At 42.8% G+C, this 21,495-nt stretch overlaps 1 protein-coding gene across 3 annotated transcripts in view; it reads right to left on the bottom strand.

Moving 5' to 3' along the window:
- LOC126475154 (inter-alpha-trypsin inhibitor heavy chain H4-like) overlaps nucleotides 1-21,495 on the bottom strand; it is a 121,410-nt gene that overhangs the window by 44,312 nt on the left and 55,603 nt on the right. Inside the window, exons 11-13 of one of the 3 annotated variants that reach the window (XM_050102774.1) lie at nucleotides 15,918-16,011; nucleotides 15,223-15,267; nucleotides 1,770-1,832 (exon numbers count right to left, since the gene is read on the bottom strand). In XM_050102774.1, the coding sequence (XP_049958731.1) occupies nucleotides 1,770-1,832; nucleotides 15,223-15,267; nucleotides 15,918-16,011 (202 nt within the window). The remainder of the gene's footprint in view (nucleotides 1-1,769; nucleotides 1,833-15,222; nucleotides 15,268-15,917; nucleotides 16,012-21,495) is intronic. The other 2 variants (XM_050102791.1, XM_050102783.1) reach the window with 2 other exon arrangements.

The following is a 21,495-nucleotide window of genomic DNA, read 5'->3' as shown; positions in this document are numbered from 1 at the left end:
GTTCTGAGTGAGTAATCGTGAAATTTCTGCATGCTTGTCCGATGTACATTGAATCACAGTGTTCCCAGATAAGCTGTCTTACGCCTGCATTTTTGGGCTGTTGGATATTTTTAATCTTTTCTGCAGAGTGTTTGTTTGATATGCCACATGTAAATCTAGTTTCCTCACGGTGTTTCTTATTCTGTGTGTTATTTTGCTGACAAACGTCAGGGTGTGCCATGTTTCTTGGTTTCTGTGGTTTCTTCGTCTCGTGTGCCGTGTTTGTTCTCTGTTGCATGGTTACTGTTGGTGTGATGTGTCGTGACACTGTTGTGTTTGTTCAGTGTCAGTTGTGTTTTTATTTTATGGTTTGGCTTGTCAGCAGTGTTTAAACATTTTCAGTGGCAATCTGACTCATTATGTTTAGTTCTTGTGTGTAGCTGTCTGTATCCACTGGAATTCGGTTCAGTCTGAGTAGGAGGTATCTGAGGCTGACCTGCTTGTGGGTTGTCAGGTAGATTGCCCTGTTGTGAATAACTGTACTGGTTGATTTAGGTTTCCTGTATACTGAGAAGTGGCGTTTTTGGTTTTTGCTTTCTGTTACTATGTCTAGGAAATTTAGTTTGTCTTTTTCAGTTTCAAGTGTGAACTGAATTTTTGGATGAGACGTATTGATGTCTGTGTGTAACTGCAGTATCTGGTCACATGTTCCTTCTGTCAAGAAAATTATCTCGTCAACATAGTGGTACAAATGTATTATTTTGTACCATTTTGGATTCATAATTCGTTGAAAGATTTTGTTTTCGAAGTACCAATATGCAGTGCAGTTATTCTCAACAGAGAAAACCACCTAACAGCTCACAAGCAGGCCAGCCAGAGATACCTCCTACACAGACTGAACGGAATTCCAACGGGCAATGATGGCTACACGCAAGAACTAAACACAGTCGGATAGACTCCCACACAAAATGGTTAAAAGTAAATATTGCTGACGGACTAAACCATAAAATAAAAACACAGGTGACACCAAACAAACACAGCAGTGTCACGACACAACACACCAGAAACAACCACACAATAGACAACACACAAGGCACAATAGGTACAGAAACCTCAAACAACAAGAAAATATGGCACACCCTAACATTTGACAGCAAAATAACACGCTGAATAGGAAACACTGTGATAAAACAAGGTATACTTGTGGCGCATGTACTACACAATGGTCAGTGGATAGTACCAGCACAGTGCAGAGATGAGGTACTGCAACCATATGGAGGCCTCTCGGGAGTAAAATCGCCCCTGACTTCCTCTATATGGACGATAATTTTCAACTATTCTGCATTGATCTGTTCTGATGGATGAATTCCTCGTATACTCTCCACCTCAAGGACTGACCAGCGAGCTCTTGGTGGCGAATGGGGGCAAGAGGAAAAGGAAATGGCATCCTGTCTGTTCTCCTAAGCAATGGAACTGACTGCCAATAGGGCTTTCGAATCACTTCACAAAGATTATGCCATGTTGATGCAGAGATTTATTGTCGCGGTGCAACAGTTTTTCTAGTTTTGACATTTTTAAATGCGCTTGCATGGGTTTGAGAACTTGGATGCTAAGTGGCTTGTGATCTATCTTTCCTCATTCTCTAACCCTCCTAAATTCCTTTCAAAAATTATGGTGTTATATTCATTTTGTGGACTCTAGCGCAGTACAGTTCCCTAAGTCACACGATACTTAGTCTGTGGAGTTACATTTAATTTAAGTTAATTAAAATAAATACGTGTGCAACTGACTTTGAGGAATATACTGTTGGTGCGAAGGTCGGCGAGTACGTGGGCGGCTCCTCAATGCATACACTGAAACATAAACACAGTGAAGCGTATCGAATGAATGTTAAAAGTGCACGTGTATACTGAATTAGGCAATAAAATCGTTACACATTTCCCACAAAATGTAATTTCGAAAAACAAGTAAAAAACTTAGGAGTGCATCAAACTCAACTGTCAGTCTGCAAAGCTGATAAAACCGTAAGGTTTTAGCTAAATCGTATGGTGTTAGGTAAATGTCCCAGAAGAAATCATCACTGACTACTTCAGTCTTGACTGGTTTGTTGCGGCCAGTCACAACTTCCTCTCCTGAGTCAACTTCTTCACGTCAGAGTAGCAGTTGAAATCTACATCCTCAATTGTTTGCTGCATATGTTCCAATCTCCGTCTTACTCCAGAGTTTTTACCCTCTTGTACCTTGGAAGTTATTCCCTGATGTCTTAACAATGATTTCGTGTCAGTGTTTCCCATACATTCCTTTCCTCGCCGATTCTGCGGAGAACCTCCTCATTCCATATCTCACCATTCCACTTAATTTTCAATATTCTTACGAAGCAACGCATTTCAAATGCTTCGCTACGCTTCGCGCCTCTTCTGGTATTCCCACAGTCCATGTTTCTCCACCATACTATGCAGTTCTCGAAACGTACATTCTCAGAAATTTCTCCCTCAAATTAAGGCCTATGTTTAATACTAGAAGACATCTCTTTACCAGAGCCATTTTTTTGAATGCAGTCTTTTTTACGTCCTTCATGGGTTATTTTGTTGCCTAGGTAGCAGAACTCCGTAACTTCATCTACTTCGTGATCACCAATTTCTCATTTCTGCCATTTCTAATTACTTTCGTCTGTCGTCCACTTACACTCAATCCTTATTCTCTACTCAGAGTATTCATTCTGTTCAACACATCCTATAATTATTGTTCACTTTCACTGAGAATACCAGTGTGATCAACGAATCGTGTCATTGATATCCTTTCACCTTGAATTTTAATCGCATTCTTGAATCTTTCATTTCCGTCACTGCTTCTTCAAAAATGGTTCAAATGGCTCTGAGTACTATGGGACTTTACTTCTGAGGTCATCAGTCCCCTAGAACTTAGAACTACTTAAACCTAACTAACCTAAGGACATCATACACATCCATGCCCGAGGCAGGATTCGAACCTGCGACCGTAGCGTTCGCGCGGTTTCAGACTGAAGCGCCTAGAACCGCTCGTCCACACCGGCCGGCCAACTGCTTCTTCGATGTATACACTGAACAGTAAGGCGAAGACTACATTCCAGCCTTACACTCATTTTAATCCGTGCACTTCTTTATTGATCTTCCACTCTCATTGTTCTCTCTTGGTTCTTGTACATATTGTACGTTACCCGTCTTTTCCTGTAGCTTACCCCTATTTTCCTCAGAGTTCCGGACACTTTGCGTCATTTTACATTGTCCAACGTTTTTCCATGTCGACAAATCCTACGAACGTGTCTTTATTTTTCTTCAGTGTTGCTTCCATTATCAACTGCAAAGTCAGAATTGCTTCTCTCGTGCCTTACCTCTCCTAAAGCCAAAGTGACAGGCATCTAACAGATCAATTTCCTTTTCCACTTTACCGTATATTATTGTTGTCAGTAACTTAGCTGCATGAACTGTTAAGCTTGCACTTGTCGGATCTTTCAATCTTAAGAATTATGTGGATAATGTTTTTTTCCTAAAGTCTGATGGCATATCTTTAGTCTCATACAACTAACACACCAACGTGAATATTCATTTTGTCTGTACTCCCCGCATCCCCCCCCCCTTCCGCCCCCAAATGATTTTAGAAGTTCCGACGGAAGTCATCTATCCTTCCGATCTTGTTATATTTTAAGTCTTCCAAATCTTTTTTAAAAATTATTATTCTGGTACTGGATCCTCTTCTCTCTTCCCCGTCGACTCCTGTTTCTTCTTATTTGATCACGCATTCAGACAAGTCTTCCCCCTCTCAGCAGCCCTCCACCTGTCTCCTCTCTTCTCTGCATTTAACAATGGAATTTATGAAGGATGTCTTGACTTTTCCTTAAGCTGAGTTAGTCCTTCCGACAATCGTTCCTTTTTCAGTTTCATCGCATTTTTCATACAGGCATTTCGCCTTAGCTTCCCTCGACTTCCTATTCATTTCATTCCTAAATCATTTGTATTTATGTATTCCTGAATTTTCCTGGGATTACTTTCTTCCTTCTTTCGTCGATCAACTGAAATACGAGTATTTCTCCTGTTACCTATGACTTCCCCGCGCTTAATATGTTTCCACAGGACATCTGGCCTGTAATTGAAAAGTATCCTGATGATATCAGCATTGGCAAAAGTTTCCGGACTTGTCCCTCATTCGGATCTCCGGGAGGGGAGGCCAATGGGGAGGTGAGAAAAAGACTGAATAATCAACGAAAGTGTAGCATTCTATGAGTGAGGAAGCTAAAAAATCTGAAAAGGCGAATGCTATGGCTCAATCTGGATATATTGAGCGTCAGTGAAGTGAAATAGAAAGAAGACAGGATAATATTTAACAGCAGCAGAAAGCAGTAGAACCAAAGTAGGATTCGTTATTAATAGGAAGGTAGAACAGAGAGTTACTTTGAACTGTTCAGCGATAGGGTTATTCCCATCAGATTCTACAGCAATCCAACAACGACAACAATAGTTCAGGTATATATGCCGGTATATATGCCGACGTCGAAAGCAGAAAATGAAGATAGAAGACGTAAAGGGAGATGAAATCTAATAGTCATGGGTACTGGAATGCGGTTGTAAGGGAAGGAGTGGAAGAAAGGCGCATGAACGCACCCGCATAGAGGTCTTCAGTGTACTGTTTCCACCTACCCGCTCTCTTGGAATTCCTACTGAACTGTTAATGGGCTCGTTCTTACTATTAATTTCTTCGTAGGCTGTTTTTACTTATCTGCATGCTGAGTCAGTCCTGACAATCATTCCTTTTTGGATTTCTACACATTTAGCTTCCCAGTATTTCCTGTTTATTTCGCTCTTAATTGACTTGTATTTTTGGACACCTGAATTTTCCTGCACATTTTTTTACTTCCTTCTTTCATCGATCAGCTGCAGTATCTCTTCTACTATCCACGTTTTCTTCCAACAGTACCAACGTTTTTAATCTCAACTTCTGTGATTGCCGTTTTTAGATACCTCCATTCTTCTTGAATCAAAATGCTTACTGAGCTGTTCCTTAGGGAACTTCAAGCGTATTTCCTCATTCCTTGATACTTTCGTACCCCTCTTTTTTGCTCATTGATTCTTCCCTACTGGTCTCTTAAAATTTAGCCTGCTCTTCATCACTGATCTGAGTCTACATCTTTTCCTGGGTACGCCTTCCATTTCAATATCTGATTTTGGAATCTCTACCTGATCATGATGTAATCTAACAGGAACTTTCTAGTATATCCCGGATTTTCCCAAGTATACCTCCTCATTTGATTCTTGTACAGAGTATCCCCTATTAATTACTAACGGATATTTATTGCAGAACTCAATTAGTCTCTCTCCTCTCTCATTCCTACTACCAATCCCATGCTCTTCCACAAACCTTTCTTCTACTCCCTCTCCTATTTTTTCCCATTTATTCTAAATGCAAGCAGTGGCAAGGTTCGAACCAGGAACCGAGAACGTTTCGATTATTAGTCAAGGACGCCATCCCTAGACAAAGGATCGACAATTATTTTTTTAATGTACTCCAATCTACGTATTCACCTGTAGTATTTACCATCTACAGTTTCGTCTGGTACCATGGAAGTTATTCACTGACGTCTTAAAACATATTCTCTCACCATCTTCTTCTCAATATTCTCCATATTCTCCTTTCCTCACCGATTCGGTGCTAAACCTCCTTAGTTCTAATCTGTCCATCTAATTTTCAACATCCTTTAAAAGCGCCACATCGTAAACGCAATGATTCTCTTCTTTTCCTTTTTTCCAACAGTCATTCCGTACTCATCAGACTGCTCATTCCTTTCAACACGCTCCATAATTGTTCTTCAGCTTGAAGGAGGATAATCAACTCCATCAGTGAATCTTGTCATTGATATCCTCACACTTTTAATTTTAAACCAACTACGGAATCTTACTTTTATTTCCGTCATTGTTACTTCGATGCATAGATTGAATAGTAGGAATGAAAGACTGCACACTTGTCTTACTTTTTTTTTTTTTTTTTTACCCGAGCACTTCGTTCTTCGTCTTCCATTTATATTTTTCCCTCTTGGTGTTCGTACATGTGGTGTGGAGTACAGTTTATTTCTCTTTTCTGAGAATTTCAAACGTCTTGCCGCATTTTACATTGTCCTACTCTTTTTCCAGATGGACAAGACCTATTAATATATGTTACTTTTTCTTAAGTCTTGCTTCCACGAGAAATCACAATATCAGAATAGTCTTTCTGATGACTTTACTGCTATAATCGACTCCGACAGCGGTATGGAATTATCGCAGCTTGAGATATAATGGAAGTGATCGATAATGGGAGCAAAGTCGTTTGCAACACGTTGCGGCATACTCTTTGATTCGAACCTAACTTGATACTGCGGAAATTGTATTTTTGTTATATGCAAGACGAAACATTGCTGACTGCAGCTTCCGTGGATAACAAACAAACGCGGAATTGTTTTTTCAGATCTCTTTAACAAATCTATATTCCGAACGTTGTAAGGAGGTAAATCCATTACCTCATATACCATAACTTAGGATCTATAACAACTAAAGATCACAGTACGATAATAGGTATCGTCGGGAACCTTCTCTTTCGACTTATAACAAAACTGTATCACGTAGGGCCAAAGGCTCCTCAGTGAAATATCAAAATCCAAATAAATGATGTTTTCTAATATATAAAACTTAAGTTAAAGGACAACAGATCGTGTTTAATACCTACAACTGGATTGGAAAAGCATCAGAAGAATCAATATAAAAAAAATATTTGGACATGTTAATTTCAATAGTTTGTTATCCATAATTTTGGAAATATGATCGTTGCATGAAATCTGAAGATCAGTTTTGGAATTAGCATGACAAATGCTTTAAGGTGATGCCAAACATTTTACAGTCACTTAAAATTTTGTAAAAATTACTTTGTTTATTTTGCTAAGATGGCACAACCAGGCGTCTCAAGAATTGTTGTTACTACTTTTGTATACATTCCAACAGCTATAATTTGCAAATGGCAATATTTTTGTGTTAAGAGGATTATAAATCAAAGTATTGCTTGTCACGAGTGAGCTTATTTTTTACTATGAAGTTCATTCCTATACATCGTTTGAGTGACCTTACATCCTGTACTCTGGTGGGGAGAGACTCGTCTATATGGCCCTGAGCACTTATGGGACTTAACATCTGAGATCATCAGTCCCCTACACTTAGAAAAACCTAATTAACCTAAGGACATCACGCACATCCATGCCCGAGGCAGTATTTGAACCCGCGACAGTAGCAGCAGCTCGGCTCCGGACTGAAGTGCCTAGAACCGCTCGGCCACGACGGCTGGCTCGACACCCCTATATGTACATTTTTTAAAGACGCAGCAGTTCATTGTAGGATGTTATTAGTGTGGATCGCGTGACCTATCACTGATGTAATTTTTGTGAATATCTGGAAAAATTAAGTTGGTAACTATGAAACATTATGGCTGACACTTTTTAACGTGCGAATCGTGATTTCTGTGAATTGTGTGAGCGATATTTACCAATAAAGCACATATGGTGAATTATTGTTTCGACTTATTTTATTATTCTTGGAACATAGCACAAGGGAACCCAGGCGCTAATCTCCTGGAATGGACTGCAGCCACTTTAAATACATCTGTGTAATCGATAAAATCCACTGAATGGAATTGTGGTGCCATGTTAATTTAAGCGAGCTTAGGGCTTAATTGTTTTTTGTCACCCAGCGATATGAGACCACCGCAGAGGTCGGAGATCGACCATGACACCCCCGTCAGCCCCGTCCCTCGCTACAGGCGACGCCACAGTCAACGTCAGTTCACCGTAAGCGCCGCTACCACATACGTCACACTCATGGACCCCAAGTCATATTACGTGGCGGGACCTCGTGATCCCTAACTGTGATCGTCTGCTGGAGCGGTCATTTTTACTCGGTCCGTGTCTACGGAAACATTCGTACCTCGGCCTGTTATTCTACGTGTACAACTGGCTACGTTTCTGGACTTCCGTGGATTTTGTTTCGGCCGGCCGGTGTGGCCGTGCGGTTAAAGGCGCTTCAGTCTGGAACCACGTGACCGCTACGGTCGCAGGTTCGAATCCTGCCTCGGGCATGGATGTGTGTGATGTCCTTAGGTTAGTTAGGTTTAATTAGTTCTAAGTTCTAGGCGACTGATGACCTCAGAAGTTAAGTCGCATAGTGCTCAGAGCCATTTGAACCATTTTTTTGATTTTGTTTCGGCGGGCTGTGTTCTATTTCTGTCAGGTCAACCCTTCATAAACTTAGTTTAACCATGTGCGTATACAGTGGCGCAAAAATAGAAATGTTTTTTCTGACTACAAATTAATTCTTGTTTTCATATTTACGCCATAGCAAAATGGTTCAAATGGTTCTGAGCACTATGGGACTTAACTGCTGTGGTCATCAGTCCCCTGGAACTTAGAACTACTTAAACCAACTAACCTAAGGACGTCACACACATCCATGCCCGAGGCAGAATTCGAACCCGCGACCGTATCGGTCGGGCGCTTCCAGACTGAAGCGCCTACAACCGCTCGGCCACTCCGGCCGGCACGCCATAGCAAACAACCTGAAATTTAATACGTAAAGCTTCCAAAGTGCTTTCCTTCTTCAGGATTGTGTAGAGCCGTGACTGAATTCCTTGATGATGTTGATCATTATTTTAGACTTCATGGATCACTCTAAAAATTGCAGTAAAAAGACCCTTGTAGTTTTTCAGATGCAACTTTGAGGACTCTGTCCTCCAGATAACCACATTAGAACTAATCACACGCTTCGAGATGGGACCTGTAAGGTGGTCATTCCGCACCATCTCCGGTGAATCCTACAGGCGAACGATATAAATTATGAAGATCTCCTGAAATCGAAGACGTCCACAATATGATGTGGACGTACTCCATCCTGCATGTTGTGCACAACACAGCAGTAAGCAAAGGTGGGCTACAGAGTGTAGTGCTGAAACTGTCATTACAGGACAGCTGGACAGGAACAGAAACTGTAAGCGGACAAGTTACCAGAGCAAACAGAAGATTTGCTCGATACAAAGACTCGTTACAAATAATGCAGCAAGAAATGGAGTCCAGCTCATTCAACAGCAGCAAGGATGAGGCTCTCTGTACTAAAGCACGAATGCTGGAGTCGGAACCGCGACTAGACGGAGCTGCGTAGCGTCATGTAGCGAAGGGGTTCAAAGTGCGAGTGGGCTGTGTGGCTGCCGCCGGCCTTCCTAAATGCGGCGGCAGAGGTACAGAGGCTCGTGGTACAGAGCGGCTGGAGGCATGGCTCGTCAGGCGCACACTTCTGAGTCCACCGGACCCCGCGAGAACCCTGTCGGCGTCGGACGGAAACTTGCAATTCCTTTGCCAGCTTTGACGCCCCTGGTGTGGTGTCGATACATGATACCACACTGCGTAAGCCAGTAGTTTCGGAGCATTCAGTCATGTTGTGCAGTCGGTACAAATACAAATTCATGTTCCAGCATTTGTTTCTATTTGACCACTTTGACAGTTCCGTCAATAGATTTGTGCACTGATTGCGCTCCAGTCAATAGCCTTCTGTTGATGAGGTGTAGCAGCAGCTTAGACTCTAAGTAAACCAGTGGGGTCAGCTCTGTTTGTTGACGTACCCACAGAGGTGAGTGTGCCTCACCACTAAACCACCCATGATTGCTTTTTGAAAGGTTTCAATCATCTCATTTTGAAAAGAATATCGTCATTCCAGATACCTGTCCTGCAAAAGTTGACATCATTGAATTTTGTGAGGAATAAAGTTAAATTTCTCTTTCATTAACTTCTGGAGAGACCGTCTTGTTATCTTTAGCTATTATGCTGCATGTCTTGTTGATGCAGTGGGCTCCTCACTGAATAAGGCTTGCACTCGTTCACATGCTCGAGGTTTATAACTGAGGCTGGTCGTTCCTGACTGGCCCTTTCTGGAATCACATAGCAATCTGATCTTTTCAAAACAGTTCATCAGGCTGTTGAAACGACAGGGAAAACATCACACTAAATCTGTATCAAAGGATGCATAAATATTGTCAGCACATTCTGACGTCAGTTCCATACTGTAATCTCTACAAGAAATGGTCATTCCAGATACTGCTGTTCTTGGACCATATGCTCTGTCGAAAACGCGCCTCACCACACCGATACGTCATGCTTTTGCAATGTTATTTCTTCCATACAGAAATATGAACTGACACATCAGTGAGTGAGCCACAGAATTTTCAGAGCTACAATACAAGACTATAAGAAGGAGAATCATTTAGGGTATGCAATTAAACTACAGTAGACAAATACTCTCTAACAACTATTTCTCGTTTTGTGCCACTCTGTACATTTAATAAATTGTGTTCGTAATTACAACGCACTACAGTGGCGACGAGTATTAGCGAACTCACAGTGCACCGATAAATCAGGAGAAATGGATCCGAGTTTTACGATATAGTGGTTCCTACAACAGCAGCAACAACACCGACAGCAACTGCCTTACTTCAGCAGCTAAACGACAGCGTTGTTTATCAGAAATGATAAACCTTCGGCAGAAGCGGCGATACCATCGTTTATAGACGGCGTTAACGACTGGCAAACATATTTACGTCGTCTCAGCCACCACTTTGCTGCTTACAAGGTAACCTATCCTATTCACACATTGAGAGATCACATTGTTTCTTTCGCGGCCTTTGCATGGTGTGTTTGGGGTGCTTCATAAGCTGTGCCCACGAAGAATCCTCATATGTCTTTAGCTGAACTTCTTACAATTTTATTGGATCATTGGGTTTATCAATCCCAAGTAGTGTGTGCTACGTTAGAATTTTACCAGCGATGTAAACGCAGTCGGAATCGTATGAGGACTGTGGCACAGACCTTCAGGATCTTTGTTGTCGATGTGAATTTCTATGCTCCGAGGAAATATGTCAAAAACTGTATACAGACTCAATTATTAGGGTTTTATGTTTGCCCAGGTAAGGACGTTTCCACAGGCCTTAGGACATCCTGATTTTTCCTTAGAAGAGTTGGTTAGAATTGCTCAGGCATTAGAATTCGCACGAGGAACAGAAAGTGGTTGGAACGCTCAGTCCGTAGTATCCGCCTCACCGTTGGGGCGACGGCAGTCACGCCTTGTAAGCGTATCAGGAAAGCCGAAGCGCTTCGGTAAACATGCCGGTCCCCGGGAACTTCCCTTCCCTAAGCACTAAAGGCGACAGGCATGAGGACGGAGCTGCGCAACTTCACGCGCAGCCGAACGGTCGTTCTCTAGTCGTAGTTTGACTTCTGAGAACTCATCAAGCTACGCACCCGAACGAAAATAGTTGTCCAACTTGTTTCAGCAAACATCGTCGCTCGTGCTGCCCACATCGTTGGCTACTTATTTTGGTTATGGGACTAAAGGTAACGATAGTAGTGCTTGTAAATCGCCCGCCTCTCGCCGGAACAGAAATGGAGACACGTCAGTGACAGTCGGTGTGATCCGAACGAAGCAGTGCACAACAATCACGCTTTAATAAACCTGGAAAAGTGAAAGACCTGTAACATTATTACTAATGTTAGACAGGCGTACCAATGCGGCCACTTTTCAGGTAGATAGGTGTTTCCGTCAGATCACCGAAGTTTAGCACTGTCCGGGTCTGTCGAGTGCTATTGGCAAGCGTGCTGCACACAGTCCTTGTGAAGTCAACTGAGCATCCACGTGACTGGAAGTAGCGGCGCCAGTCATGAAAGCGTCTGGATGAGTGTTGTGTTGACCACGTGCCCCCCCCCCCCTCCACCCCACATTCCGTCCCTGTACCCTCATCCGATGATGCCTAAGGGTTGAGAATGACACGGCGTCCGGCCTGTTCAGATACTGTTTGTTTGTTTCGTATAATAGCAACTAGGATGAGGCTCGCTGTACTAAACACAAACGATGGTGTCATAGCCATGAGTCTCCAAGTGCAAGAGGGCTGAGTGGCTGCTGCTGGCCGTCCTAAACTGCGGCGGCAGATGACACGAATCCAAGAGTCATTGGAGGCATGGCTCAGTGGGCGCGCACCATTGGGTCCGCCAGATCCTGTGCGACCACTATCGGCATCTAATAGAAACTTGCAACACCAATGGGGTGGTATAGATATGAGACGCCACCATTAGACGCATAATTTAGAGGAAGTATGACATGTTTCAGCTATTCACACAATAATCTGTGATGGTGAAGAACACAAATAAATAGCTTGCTTCCTACAATAGCTATTTGCTGTATTGGTATAATAGCTTTGTCCACAAAGTAAGATTCACTGTGTCGGGTTTTAACTCAACCAGATAGATTTGACAGATTAATCAACTCAGAGCCTCTTGTCTGAATTGCATTGACTATCTCCGACATGATTTGGAACATTTGCATGATAAATCAACATGGCTGTGAAGATAGATGCCCGCTGTATTTTAAATTCTGGGCATCTGAAGCTGTTGAACAGCATGATGTTAAGAATATTTCCACTAAAAGCTGATAAATACGACTGGTTTCGTGTCCTGAAACATATTAAAAAAGAAAAATGCTCTTTCCCATGGCAGATCAGAGACAGATCTTATAATGCTTCGACCTCGGATCTAGGTAGCAAAACTCAGGCAGAGGGGAAAAGCTGTGGTAAATATAATGAGGCGGGTTTATACCGCATTACATGCAATGATTGTCCTAAGAAATACACTAAAGCCCCAAAGAAACTGGTATGGTCATGCGTGTTCAAATATAGAAATATGTAAACAGGGAGAATACGGCGCTGCGGTCAGCAACTCCTATATACCAAGTGTCCGGCGCAGTTGTTAGATCGCTTACTGCTGCTACAGTTGGTGGTTATCATGATTTAAATGAGTTTGAACATGGTGTTATAGTTGCCGCACGAGATATAATTTTCCCACACGACCATTTCACGAGTGCACCGTGAATATCAGCGATCCAGTAAAAAATCAAATCTCCGACATCGCTACGGCCGGAAAAAGATCCTGCAAGAATGGGACCAACGACGACTGAAGAGAATCGTTCAACGCGACGGAAGTGGAACCCTTCGGAAAATTGCTGCAGATGTCAGTACTTGGTCATCAACAAGTGACAGCGTGCGAACCATTCAACGAAACATCATCGATAAGGGCTTTCGCAGCCGAAGGCCCACTCGGTACCCTTGATGACTGAACGACACAAAGCTTTACGCCACGCTTGGGGACCGTCAACATCGACATTGGACTCTTGATGACTGGAAACATGTTGCAGGGTCGGACGAACCTTGTTTCAAATTGTATCCAGTGGAAGGACGTGTACGGGTATAGAGACAACCTCATGAATCCACGAACCCTGCATGTCAATAGGGGACTGTTCAAGCTGGTAGGAGATCTGTAATGGTGAGGGACGTGTGCAGTTGGAGTGATATGGGACCGCTGATACCCCTAAATACGACTCTGACAGGTGACACGTACGTAAGTATCCTGTCTGGTCACCTGCATCCATTCATGTCCAGTGTGCATTCCGACAGACTTGGGCAATTCCAGCAGGACAATGCGACACACCTCCACGCGTCCAGAATTGCTGCCGAATAGCTCCAGGAACACGCTTCTGAGTTTAAACACTTCCGGCGGCCACCAAACTCACCAGACATGAACATTATTGAGCATATCTGGGATGACTTGTAAACGTGCTGTTTAGCAGAGATCTCCATCCCTCGTACACTTTCGGATTTATGAACATTCCCGCAGGATTCATGGTGTCAGTTCCCTCCAGCACTAGTTGAAACGTTAGTCGAGTCCATGCCACGTCGTGTTGCGGCACTTCTGCGTGCTCGCGGCGGCCCTACACAATGTTAGGCAGGTTTACCAGTTTCTTTGGCTCTTCAGTGTATATAGGACAAACTGGTAGGTCATTTCGCAAGATATTTCAAGAACACCATAATGTAAGTAATCCCCGATCTGCATTAAAAACACACTTCCGTGAAACGGAACACAGAGTGACAAGTTCATTAGAAAGTATAAAAATACTTCATGAAAAAGAAAAAAAGCCATATTTAGAACATGTTAGTGGAAGTACAATTTTTATGTATAAAAAACAGAATGCACAGTTCACGTTGAATAATCAAAAATGCCTCTGAGCACTATGGGACTCAACTTCTGAGGTCATTAGTCCACTTTAACTTAGAACTAGTTAAACCTAACTAACCTAAGGACATCACACACATCCATGTCCGAGGCAGGATTCGAACCTGCGACCGTAGTGGTCGCTCGGCTCCGGACTGTAGCGCCTAGAACCGCACGGCCACTCAGGCCGGCGAGCGACCCAGCACTCACCTTGTTAGACCGTCTTAGTCGCTTGTGCGCGCCGCTTCCGCTCTTCGTTAAACGTGGTGCCCTCCCATCGCCCCTGTAAGAAAGTTCCTCTTTATGCCAACCTACACCGTAAGTTGCACTGGCCCCAGTTAATCACCTTAGTAATTACTATTTTATAGCCCATTGGCCTTTAAAAAATTTTCTCTAGCGTCCCATCAATATGCAATATATTTTCTTCTTTTAAATGGTGGCAAATCTCAAAACAAGGATCTGAAACTACATTATCCACGCACCAGTAATATTAACGAAATTAATGGATCACGCCTTGGTCACCCTTCGTTTGTCAATGTAATGTAGCTAATACGCACTGAATAATATACGTTGACTAGGAGCGATTGGTGCACCTATGACCTTTTAAAATTGTGAGTAAGATATTATCTTTATTAATTTCAATAATCCACAAAGTTGAGACATTGTATATTTCTCTGTACCATGTACGTTGCTTCTGATGCTGGGATTACAGGTCGCGAAACCGGTTGTTTACCAATAAAACAACAGTTTTAACAGCTGTAAGCGGACTTCTTCTTAACGAGGTGTACAGTAACATCGAAAGCAATGAATGTGTATTTATCTAGGGACCCCCGTCGGGTAGACCGTTCGCCCAGTGCAAGTCATTTTAGTCGACGCCACTTCAACGACTTGCGTGTCGATAAGGATGACATGATGATGAAGATATCACAACACCCAATCCCAGAGCGGAGAAAATCTCCGATCCACCTAGGATTAGAATCCGGGCCCGTTGCAAGATATTCTGTCAATCTGGTCACTCAGCTACCGTGGCGGAAACATTGAAAGTAGAAGGTGTACAATCAAAATTATTTTATCAGACATGTTAGGCTACAGGACCAGTACCAAAGACGACTTACGTGAAGAAGGGTATCCAAGGCGGAGAGCTGAACGCGCTGGGTATCCTGTAATTAAAAGATACATACCATTTTACTAAACGAATAACCGGTACGGCGTATTATAAAGTTCTCTAAAGCATGGCCGCACTTATATGCCATTGTACTCAACGAATAAATAATAAGGTGTGTTAGTGAGTTCTCTAAAGTATGGCCACACGTCTTTCGACCAAAAATTATGTATTACGTGTCCTATCTCGTGGAATAGACTGTTTCGTCTTTACTTAATTTTCTCGATCGAACATTGAACGTTATTTTAAGATATCATGCACATCTCACAGAGTGGAAGCACGAGCACAGGGTCATAGGCGTTGATGTAAATGTTTGCTGAAATCTTGTGTTCTGATCAGAAGAAAAGTTGAGAGTACACCTATTAGCAACACACTAATAGCGAAAAGAACTTCTGGTTTGTTGAGCAAGCTCCTGAAATGGTCACAGCAGAGTTACGTTTATCGAAATATAAGTAAGTAATCACTCTAGACTACTTTAATATTCCAAAGTATGAAATCTATCATCAAATGGCAATTTTTTCTTTTACTTCTTTAAAATGACGCGGCAAAGAGGTACCATGTCACACATAAGATGCTGTGAAAGTTGTTAGTTTGGGAGTGGTTTATTACGAAACCTTTGCGATTGAGATGAAGAATGAAGATACTCACCTCTTCGGTTCCCTCCAGCACGTTCCAGGTCCACAGCAGACGTGTCGTTAGGCTTCACCACCACCAATGATGTCACGGGAGTTACGAAGGAGTGCTGAAACACACCACAGTGCCATCTCTCTAATCGTTGGTCTCATTCTAGAGTCCAGTGTTCATTAGCGTCAACTCCTATATTTCGTGAAGTCTGCGTATTTATCAGGCCGTCTTTAGTATGGATAAGAGCATTGATTTCTGTGTTAAATATGAGAGTAGTTGATCACCCTTCACTCACAGCTCCAGGCAGTGTTGGCTTCGGTCTCGCATCTTCAGGCTGTTGCAAATTGGTACCACTGTGGGGGGCCAGACAGGGAGATCAGAGGGACGCTCAGCACGAGCCACATCTTCCCTGATCAATCTACTACTGTGGCCGCCTCAGGTACTGCTATCACCTGTGGTCGAGTGGGGGGTCGTCCCATGGTGTGGCGTACCCAGTTCGCTTGAAGAACAGGTTTCAGCTACTATCTGTGGCTGACGAAGTCCCTGAGCCAAATGAAGTCGATCGCCCTGTTCCAGAGAAAGCCTCTCAGCATCATTCAGAGGGTGAGACTGCTGGCAGTTGGGAGCTCCAGCGTTAGACGCATAATGGGGCCACTTAGGGATATGGCTGTGAGGGAGGAGAAGGAATCCAGTGTGCACTTTGTGTGCATAGCAGGAGGAGTCATTCCAAATGTTCCAAATGTGGAACGGGTGCTTCCGGTTGTCGGGGAGGGAACAGGGTGCAGCCAGCTGCAGGTGGTGGCTCATGTTGATACTAACGATGTGTGTCGCTTTGGATTGTAAGAGACTCTGATAGCGGCTTGCTGAAGTGCTAAAGACTGCCAGTCTTGCTTGTGAATGAAGGCGAGGGTCACCACCTGTAGTAGGTTTGATAGAACCGACTGTGGTCTTTTGGTACAGAGCCAAGTGGAGGATCTGAATCAGAGGCTCAAATGCTTCTGCCATGTAGGTTGCAGATTCCTCAACTTGCGCCATAGGGTGGCGGATTTCCGGGTTCCACTAAATATATCAGGAGTCCATTACATGCGGAAAGTGACCAAACAGGTAGCAGAGCTGTGTGGAGGGGACTGGGTGGTTTTTTAGGTTAGAGGGTCTCGAGAAAGTGCAGCAAGGGCTTTAGTTCCGAAGGGTGCAGGACGAACACAGGACGAGGATAGACATAGTAACAATCAGTACTGCAGTAGTAAACTGTCGAAGCTGTGTTCAAAAAGAACCAGAGCTCCAAGCGCTAAAAGAAAGCACTGAATCTCAAATTGCTATAGTTACGGTAAGTTGGCTAAAGCCAGAAATGAGTTCAGCCGAAATCTTTACAAAGGACCTAACCGTGTTCGGGAAGGATAGATTAGAGGCAGTTGGTGATAGAGTGTTTATCGCTGTCGGAAGTAGTTCATCTTGTACACACCTGATCTAACTTCTTCGCAACAGAAAATCCTGACCAGATAGGAAGCATCATGACAGATACAGGGAACTGTGACCACAAAGTTGTCATACTTAGACTGAATATCGTAACAGCCGAACCCACCAAAAACAAACGCAAAATACACTTATTTTAAATAAGCAGATAAAATTTCGCTTGACACCTTTGTAAGAGACATTCTCCACTCCTTACAGTCTCTCTATGTAAGCGTAGACGAGATGTGGTTTAAACTCAAAGAAATAGTATCGATGGAAAGTAAGAGATATAGAAATAAATGAATAAGAGGTGATACTGATCCGACTTGGTACACAAAATGGGTCAGAACGCTGTTTAAAAAACAACGAAAAACGCATGCCAAATTTAAAAGAAAGCAAAATTCTCAAGATAGGCGATGTTTTACTGCAGCTTTAAATTTAGAACTGAATTCAATGCGAGATGCCTTTAATGGTTTTCACAACGAAACTTTGTCTTGAAACATGGCAGAAAACCCAAAGAAATTCTAGTCGAGTGCAAGGTAAACCAGTGGCAAGACGCAATCAATACCTTCACTGGGCGGTATCAATGGTTATTTATTGATGACAGTGCCACTAAAGCAGAGATACTAAACACGATTCTCTGAAATTCCTTCAGAAAAAAAGACGAAGTAAAGATTTGCAGAACTCTAATCAAGAACAGCTACCAACATGAGGAACTTAGAAGTATAGCCCGTGAGGAATAGTCGGTGTAGCGATGCACCTTAAGACACCTAAGTAAGGGAAGGTCTGCGGTCCAGATTGTATATCAGTCAGGTTCCTTTCAGAGTATGCTAATACAATAGCTCCATACTTAGCTACCATATGCGATCACTCGCTCGTAGAAAGATCCGTACCCAAAGATTAGAAATTTGCTCAAGTCACACAAATATCAAAGAAAGGAAATAGGAATAATCCGCTAAATTACAGACTCATATCACTAACATCGATTTGCAGTAGTGTTTTGGAATGCATACTGTGCTCGAGCATTATGAATTACCTCGAAGAGAATGATTTATTGACAAACAGCCAACACGGACTCAGTAAACATCTTTCCTTTGAAACCCAACTAGTTATTTATTCTTGCGAAGTAGTGAGTGCTATAGACATGGGCTGTCGGATTGATTACATATTTTTAGATTTCTAGAAGGCTTTTGACACCGTTGGTCACTAGCGACTTCTAATTAAATTGCGTGCCGATGGAATATAGTCTTAGAGGGAGACCAAGAGATGAATACACTAAGCATATTCAGAAGGATGTAGGATGCAGTAACTATTGGGAGATGAAGAAGCTTGCGCAGGATAGGGTAGCATGGAGAGCTGCATCAAACCAGTCTCAGGACTGAAGACCACAACAACAACGTGTGACTGATTCGTGATTGCAGTCAGAAAGAGCACATTTTGTAATATATCATGGAAAGTCATCGAATAAAATGGAATTAATATCTAGTATTCCTCAAAGAAGTGTAAAGGGCCTCTGTTATTCCTGTTCTACATCAACGATTTAGAAGACAATCTGAGCGGTCCTCTTGGATTGTTTGCAAATGATGCTGTCATTCATCGTCATGTAATATAATCAGATTACCACATCGAATAGCAAAATGATTTAGGCAAGATATCTGAATGGTAATAAAAGTGGAAATTGACTCTAAATAATTAAAAGTGTGAAGTCATCCACATGAGCAAGACAAAGAATCCGCTAAATTTCTGTTACATGATAAACCACACAAATCTAACGCTGTAAACACGATTAAATACTTAGGGATTACAGTTACGAATAACTTAAATTGGTATAGTTACAGAGATAATGTTCGGAGACAGCAAATCAAAGACTGTAATTTATTGGAAGAACAGAAAATGTAACAGGTTTACTAAAGAGACTGCTTATACTACGCTTGTTCACCCTGTTCTGGAGTATTGCTATGTAATGTGGAATCCGCATTAGACAAGATTGACGGAGGACATAAAAGAAGTTCAAAGACAGGCGGCTCGTTTTTTTTATTACCGCGAAAGAGTGCCACGAATTGGGGTGGCTGTCATTAAAACAAAGCCGTTTTTCACTGCGGCAGGAATTCTCCTGAGAGCGCGAAATTATTTTGTTGGCGCCCACTTGCGTAGGAAGAAATGATCATCGTAATGAAGTAAGAAAAATCGGAACTCGCACGGAAAGATTTAAGTGTTTGCATTTCTCTCACGCTGTCCGAGAGTTGAACGGTAGAAAAGTATCTTGAAGGTATTTCGACGAACCATCAGCAGGCAGTTAATTGTGAATTGCAGAATAATCGTATAGTCTGATTATAAAATCTGAAGGGTGACTAAGATAACACCACATGATAACTTCATGTCGTTTTCCCGTCGTCAAGCCTATTCCACCCCCACTCCCATCGTTTTGATAGAATCAGACATGCACCAATGTGGCCAATAATTTGCTTTGTACCTTCTTACTGTGTGCAACTATTTAATTTGAAGAATATTCCGTATGAAATAACGTTGGTCGAACAACAAAGTTTATTCAACACACCAAGGAATGAAAGATAGTAGTTGCTAGTGAGCATTGGTGCATATCAACTTGGCGAGTTGAAAATTTGTGCCAGGCTGGAATTCGAACCTGGATCCGCTACTTACTAGACATACGTGCTGAAGAGTGGGCACAGCGGTCACCACAATTGCGCGGACTACCCCAGCACGCCTCTCGTCACACCCAAATTGTCAACTTACGCCACACACAACTTATGTAGTGCCCTTTCTCATTAGCCTCATTAGTTTCAGTACAGATGCACAAGAAGCTCGAACCCGTAACGGAATCGACGAGATGCCCTGAGTAATGAGCCTAATGAGCAGGGGCACTACATGCGTGGCGTGTGGTGTACGTTGAGAATTTGGATCTGTCCGATAGAACAGACACCATATGCAGGGTGTTACAAAAAGGTACGGCCAAACTTTCAGGAAACATTCCTCACACACAAAGAAAGAAAAGATGTTATGTGGACATGTGTCCGGAAACGCTTAATTTCCATGTTATAGCTCATTTTAATTTCGTCAGTATGTACTGTACTTCCTCGGTTCACCGCCAGTTGACCCAATTGAAGGAAGGTAATGTTGACTTCGGTGCTTGAGTTGACATGCGACTCATTGCTCTACAGTACTAGCATCAAGCACATCAGTACGTAGCATCGACAGGTTAGTGTTCATCACGAACGTGGTTTTGCAGTCAGTGCAATGTTTACAAATGCGGAGTTGGCAGATGCCCATTTGATGTATGGATTAGCACGGGGCAATAGCCGTGGCGCGGTACGTTTGTATTGAGGCAGATTTCCAGAACGAAGGTGTCCCGACAAGAAGACGTTCGAAGCAACTGATCGGCGACTTAGGGAGCACGGAACATTCCAGCCTATGACTCGCGAATGGGGAAGACCTAGAACGACGAGGACACCTGCAATGGACGAGGCAATACTTCGTGCAGTTGACGATAACCCTAATGTCAGCGTCAGAGAAGTTGCTGCTGTACAAGGTAACGTTGACCACGTCACTGTATGGAGAGTGCTACGGGAGAACCAGTTGTTTCCGTACCATGTACAGCGTGTGCAGGCACTATCAGCAGCTGATTGGCCTCCACGGGTACACTTCTGCGAATGGTTCATCCAACAATGTGTCAATCCTCATTTCAGTGCAAATGTTCTCTTTACGGATGAGGCTTCATTCCAACGTGATCAAATTGTAAATTTTCACAATCAACATGTGTGGGCTGACGAGAATCCGCACGCAATTGTGCAACACGTCATCAACACAGATTTTCTGCGAACGTTTGGGCAGGCATTGTTGGTGATGTCTTGATTGGGCTCCATGTTCTTCCACCTACGCTCAATGGAGCACGTTATCATGATTTCATACGGGATACTCTACCTGTGCTGCTAGAACATGTCCCTTTACAAGTACGGCACAAAATGTGGTTCATGCACGATGGAGCTCCTGCACATTTCAGTCGAAGTGTTCGTACGCTTCTCAACAACAGATTAGGTAACCGATGGATTAGTAGAGGCGAACCAATTTCAAACGCTCTCCTGACCTCAACCCTCTTGACTTTCATTTATGGGGGCATTTGAAAGCTCTTGTC

The sequence above is a fragment of the Schistocerca serialis genome, chromosome 1, assembly GCF_023864345.2.
Source record: "Schistocerca serialis cubense isolate TAMUIC-IGC-003099 chromosome 1, iqSchSeri2.2, whole genome shotgun sequence".
Classification (NCBI taxonomy): Eukaryota; Metazoa; Arthropoda; class Insecta; order Orthoptera; family Acrididae; genus Schistocerca; species Schistocerca serialis.
The sequence above is the reverse complement of the archived record's forward strand: the minus strand, read 5'-3'. Positions and strand labels throughout refer to the sequence as shown.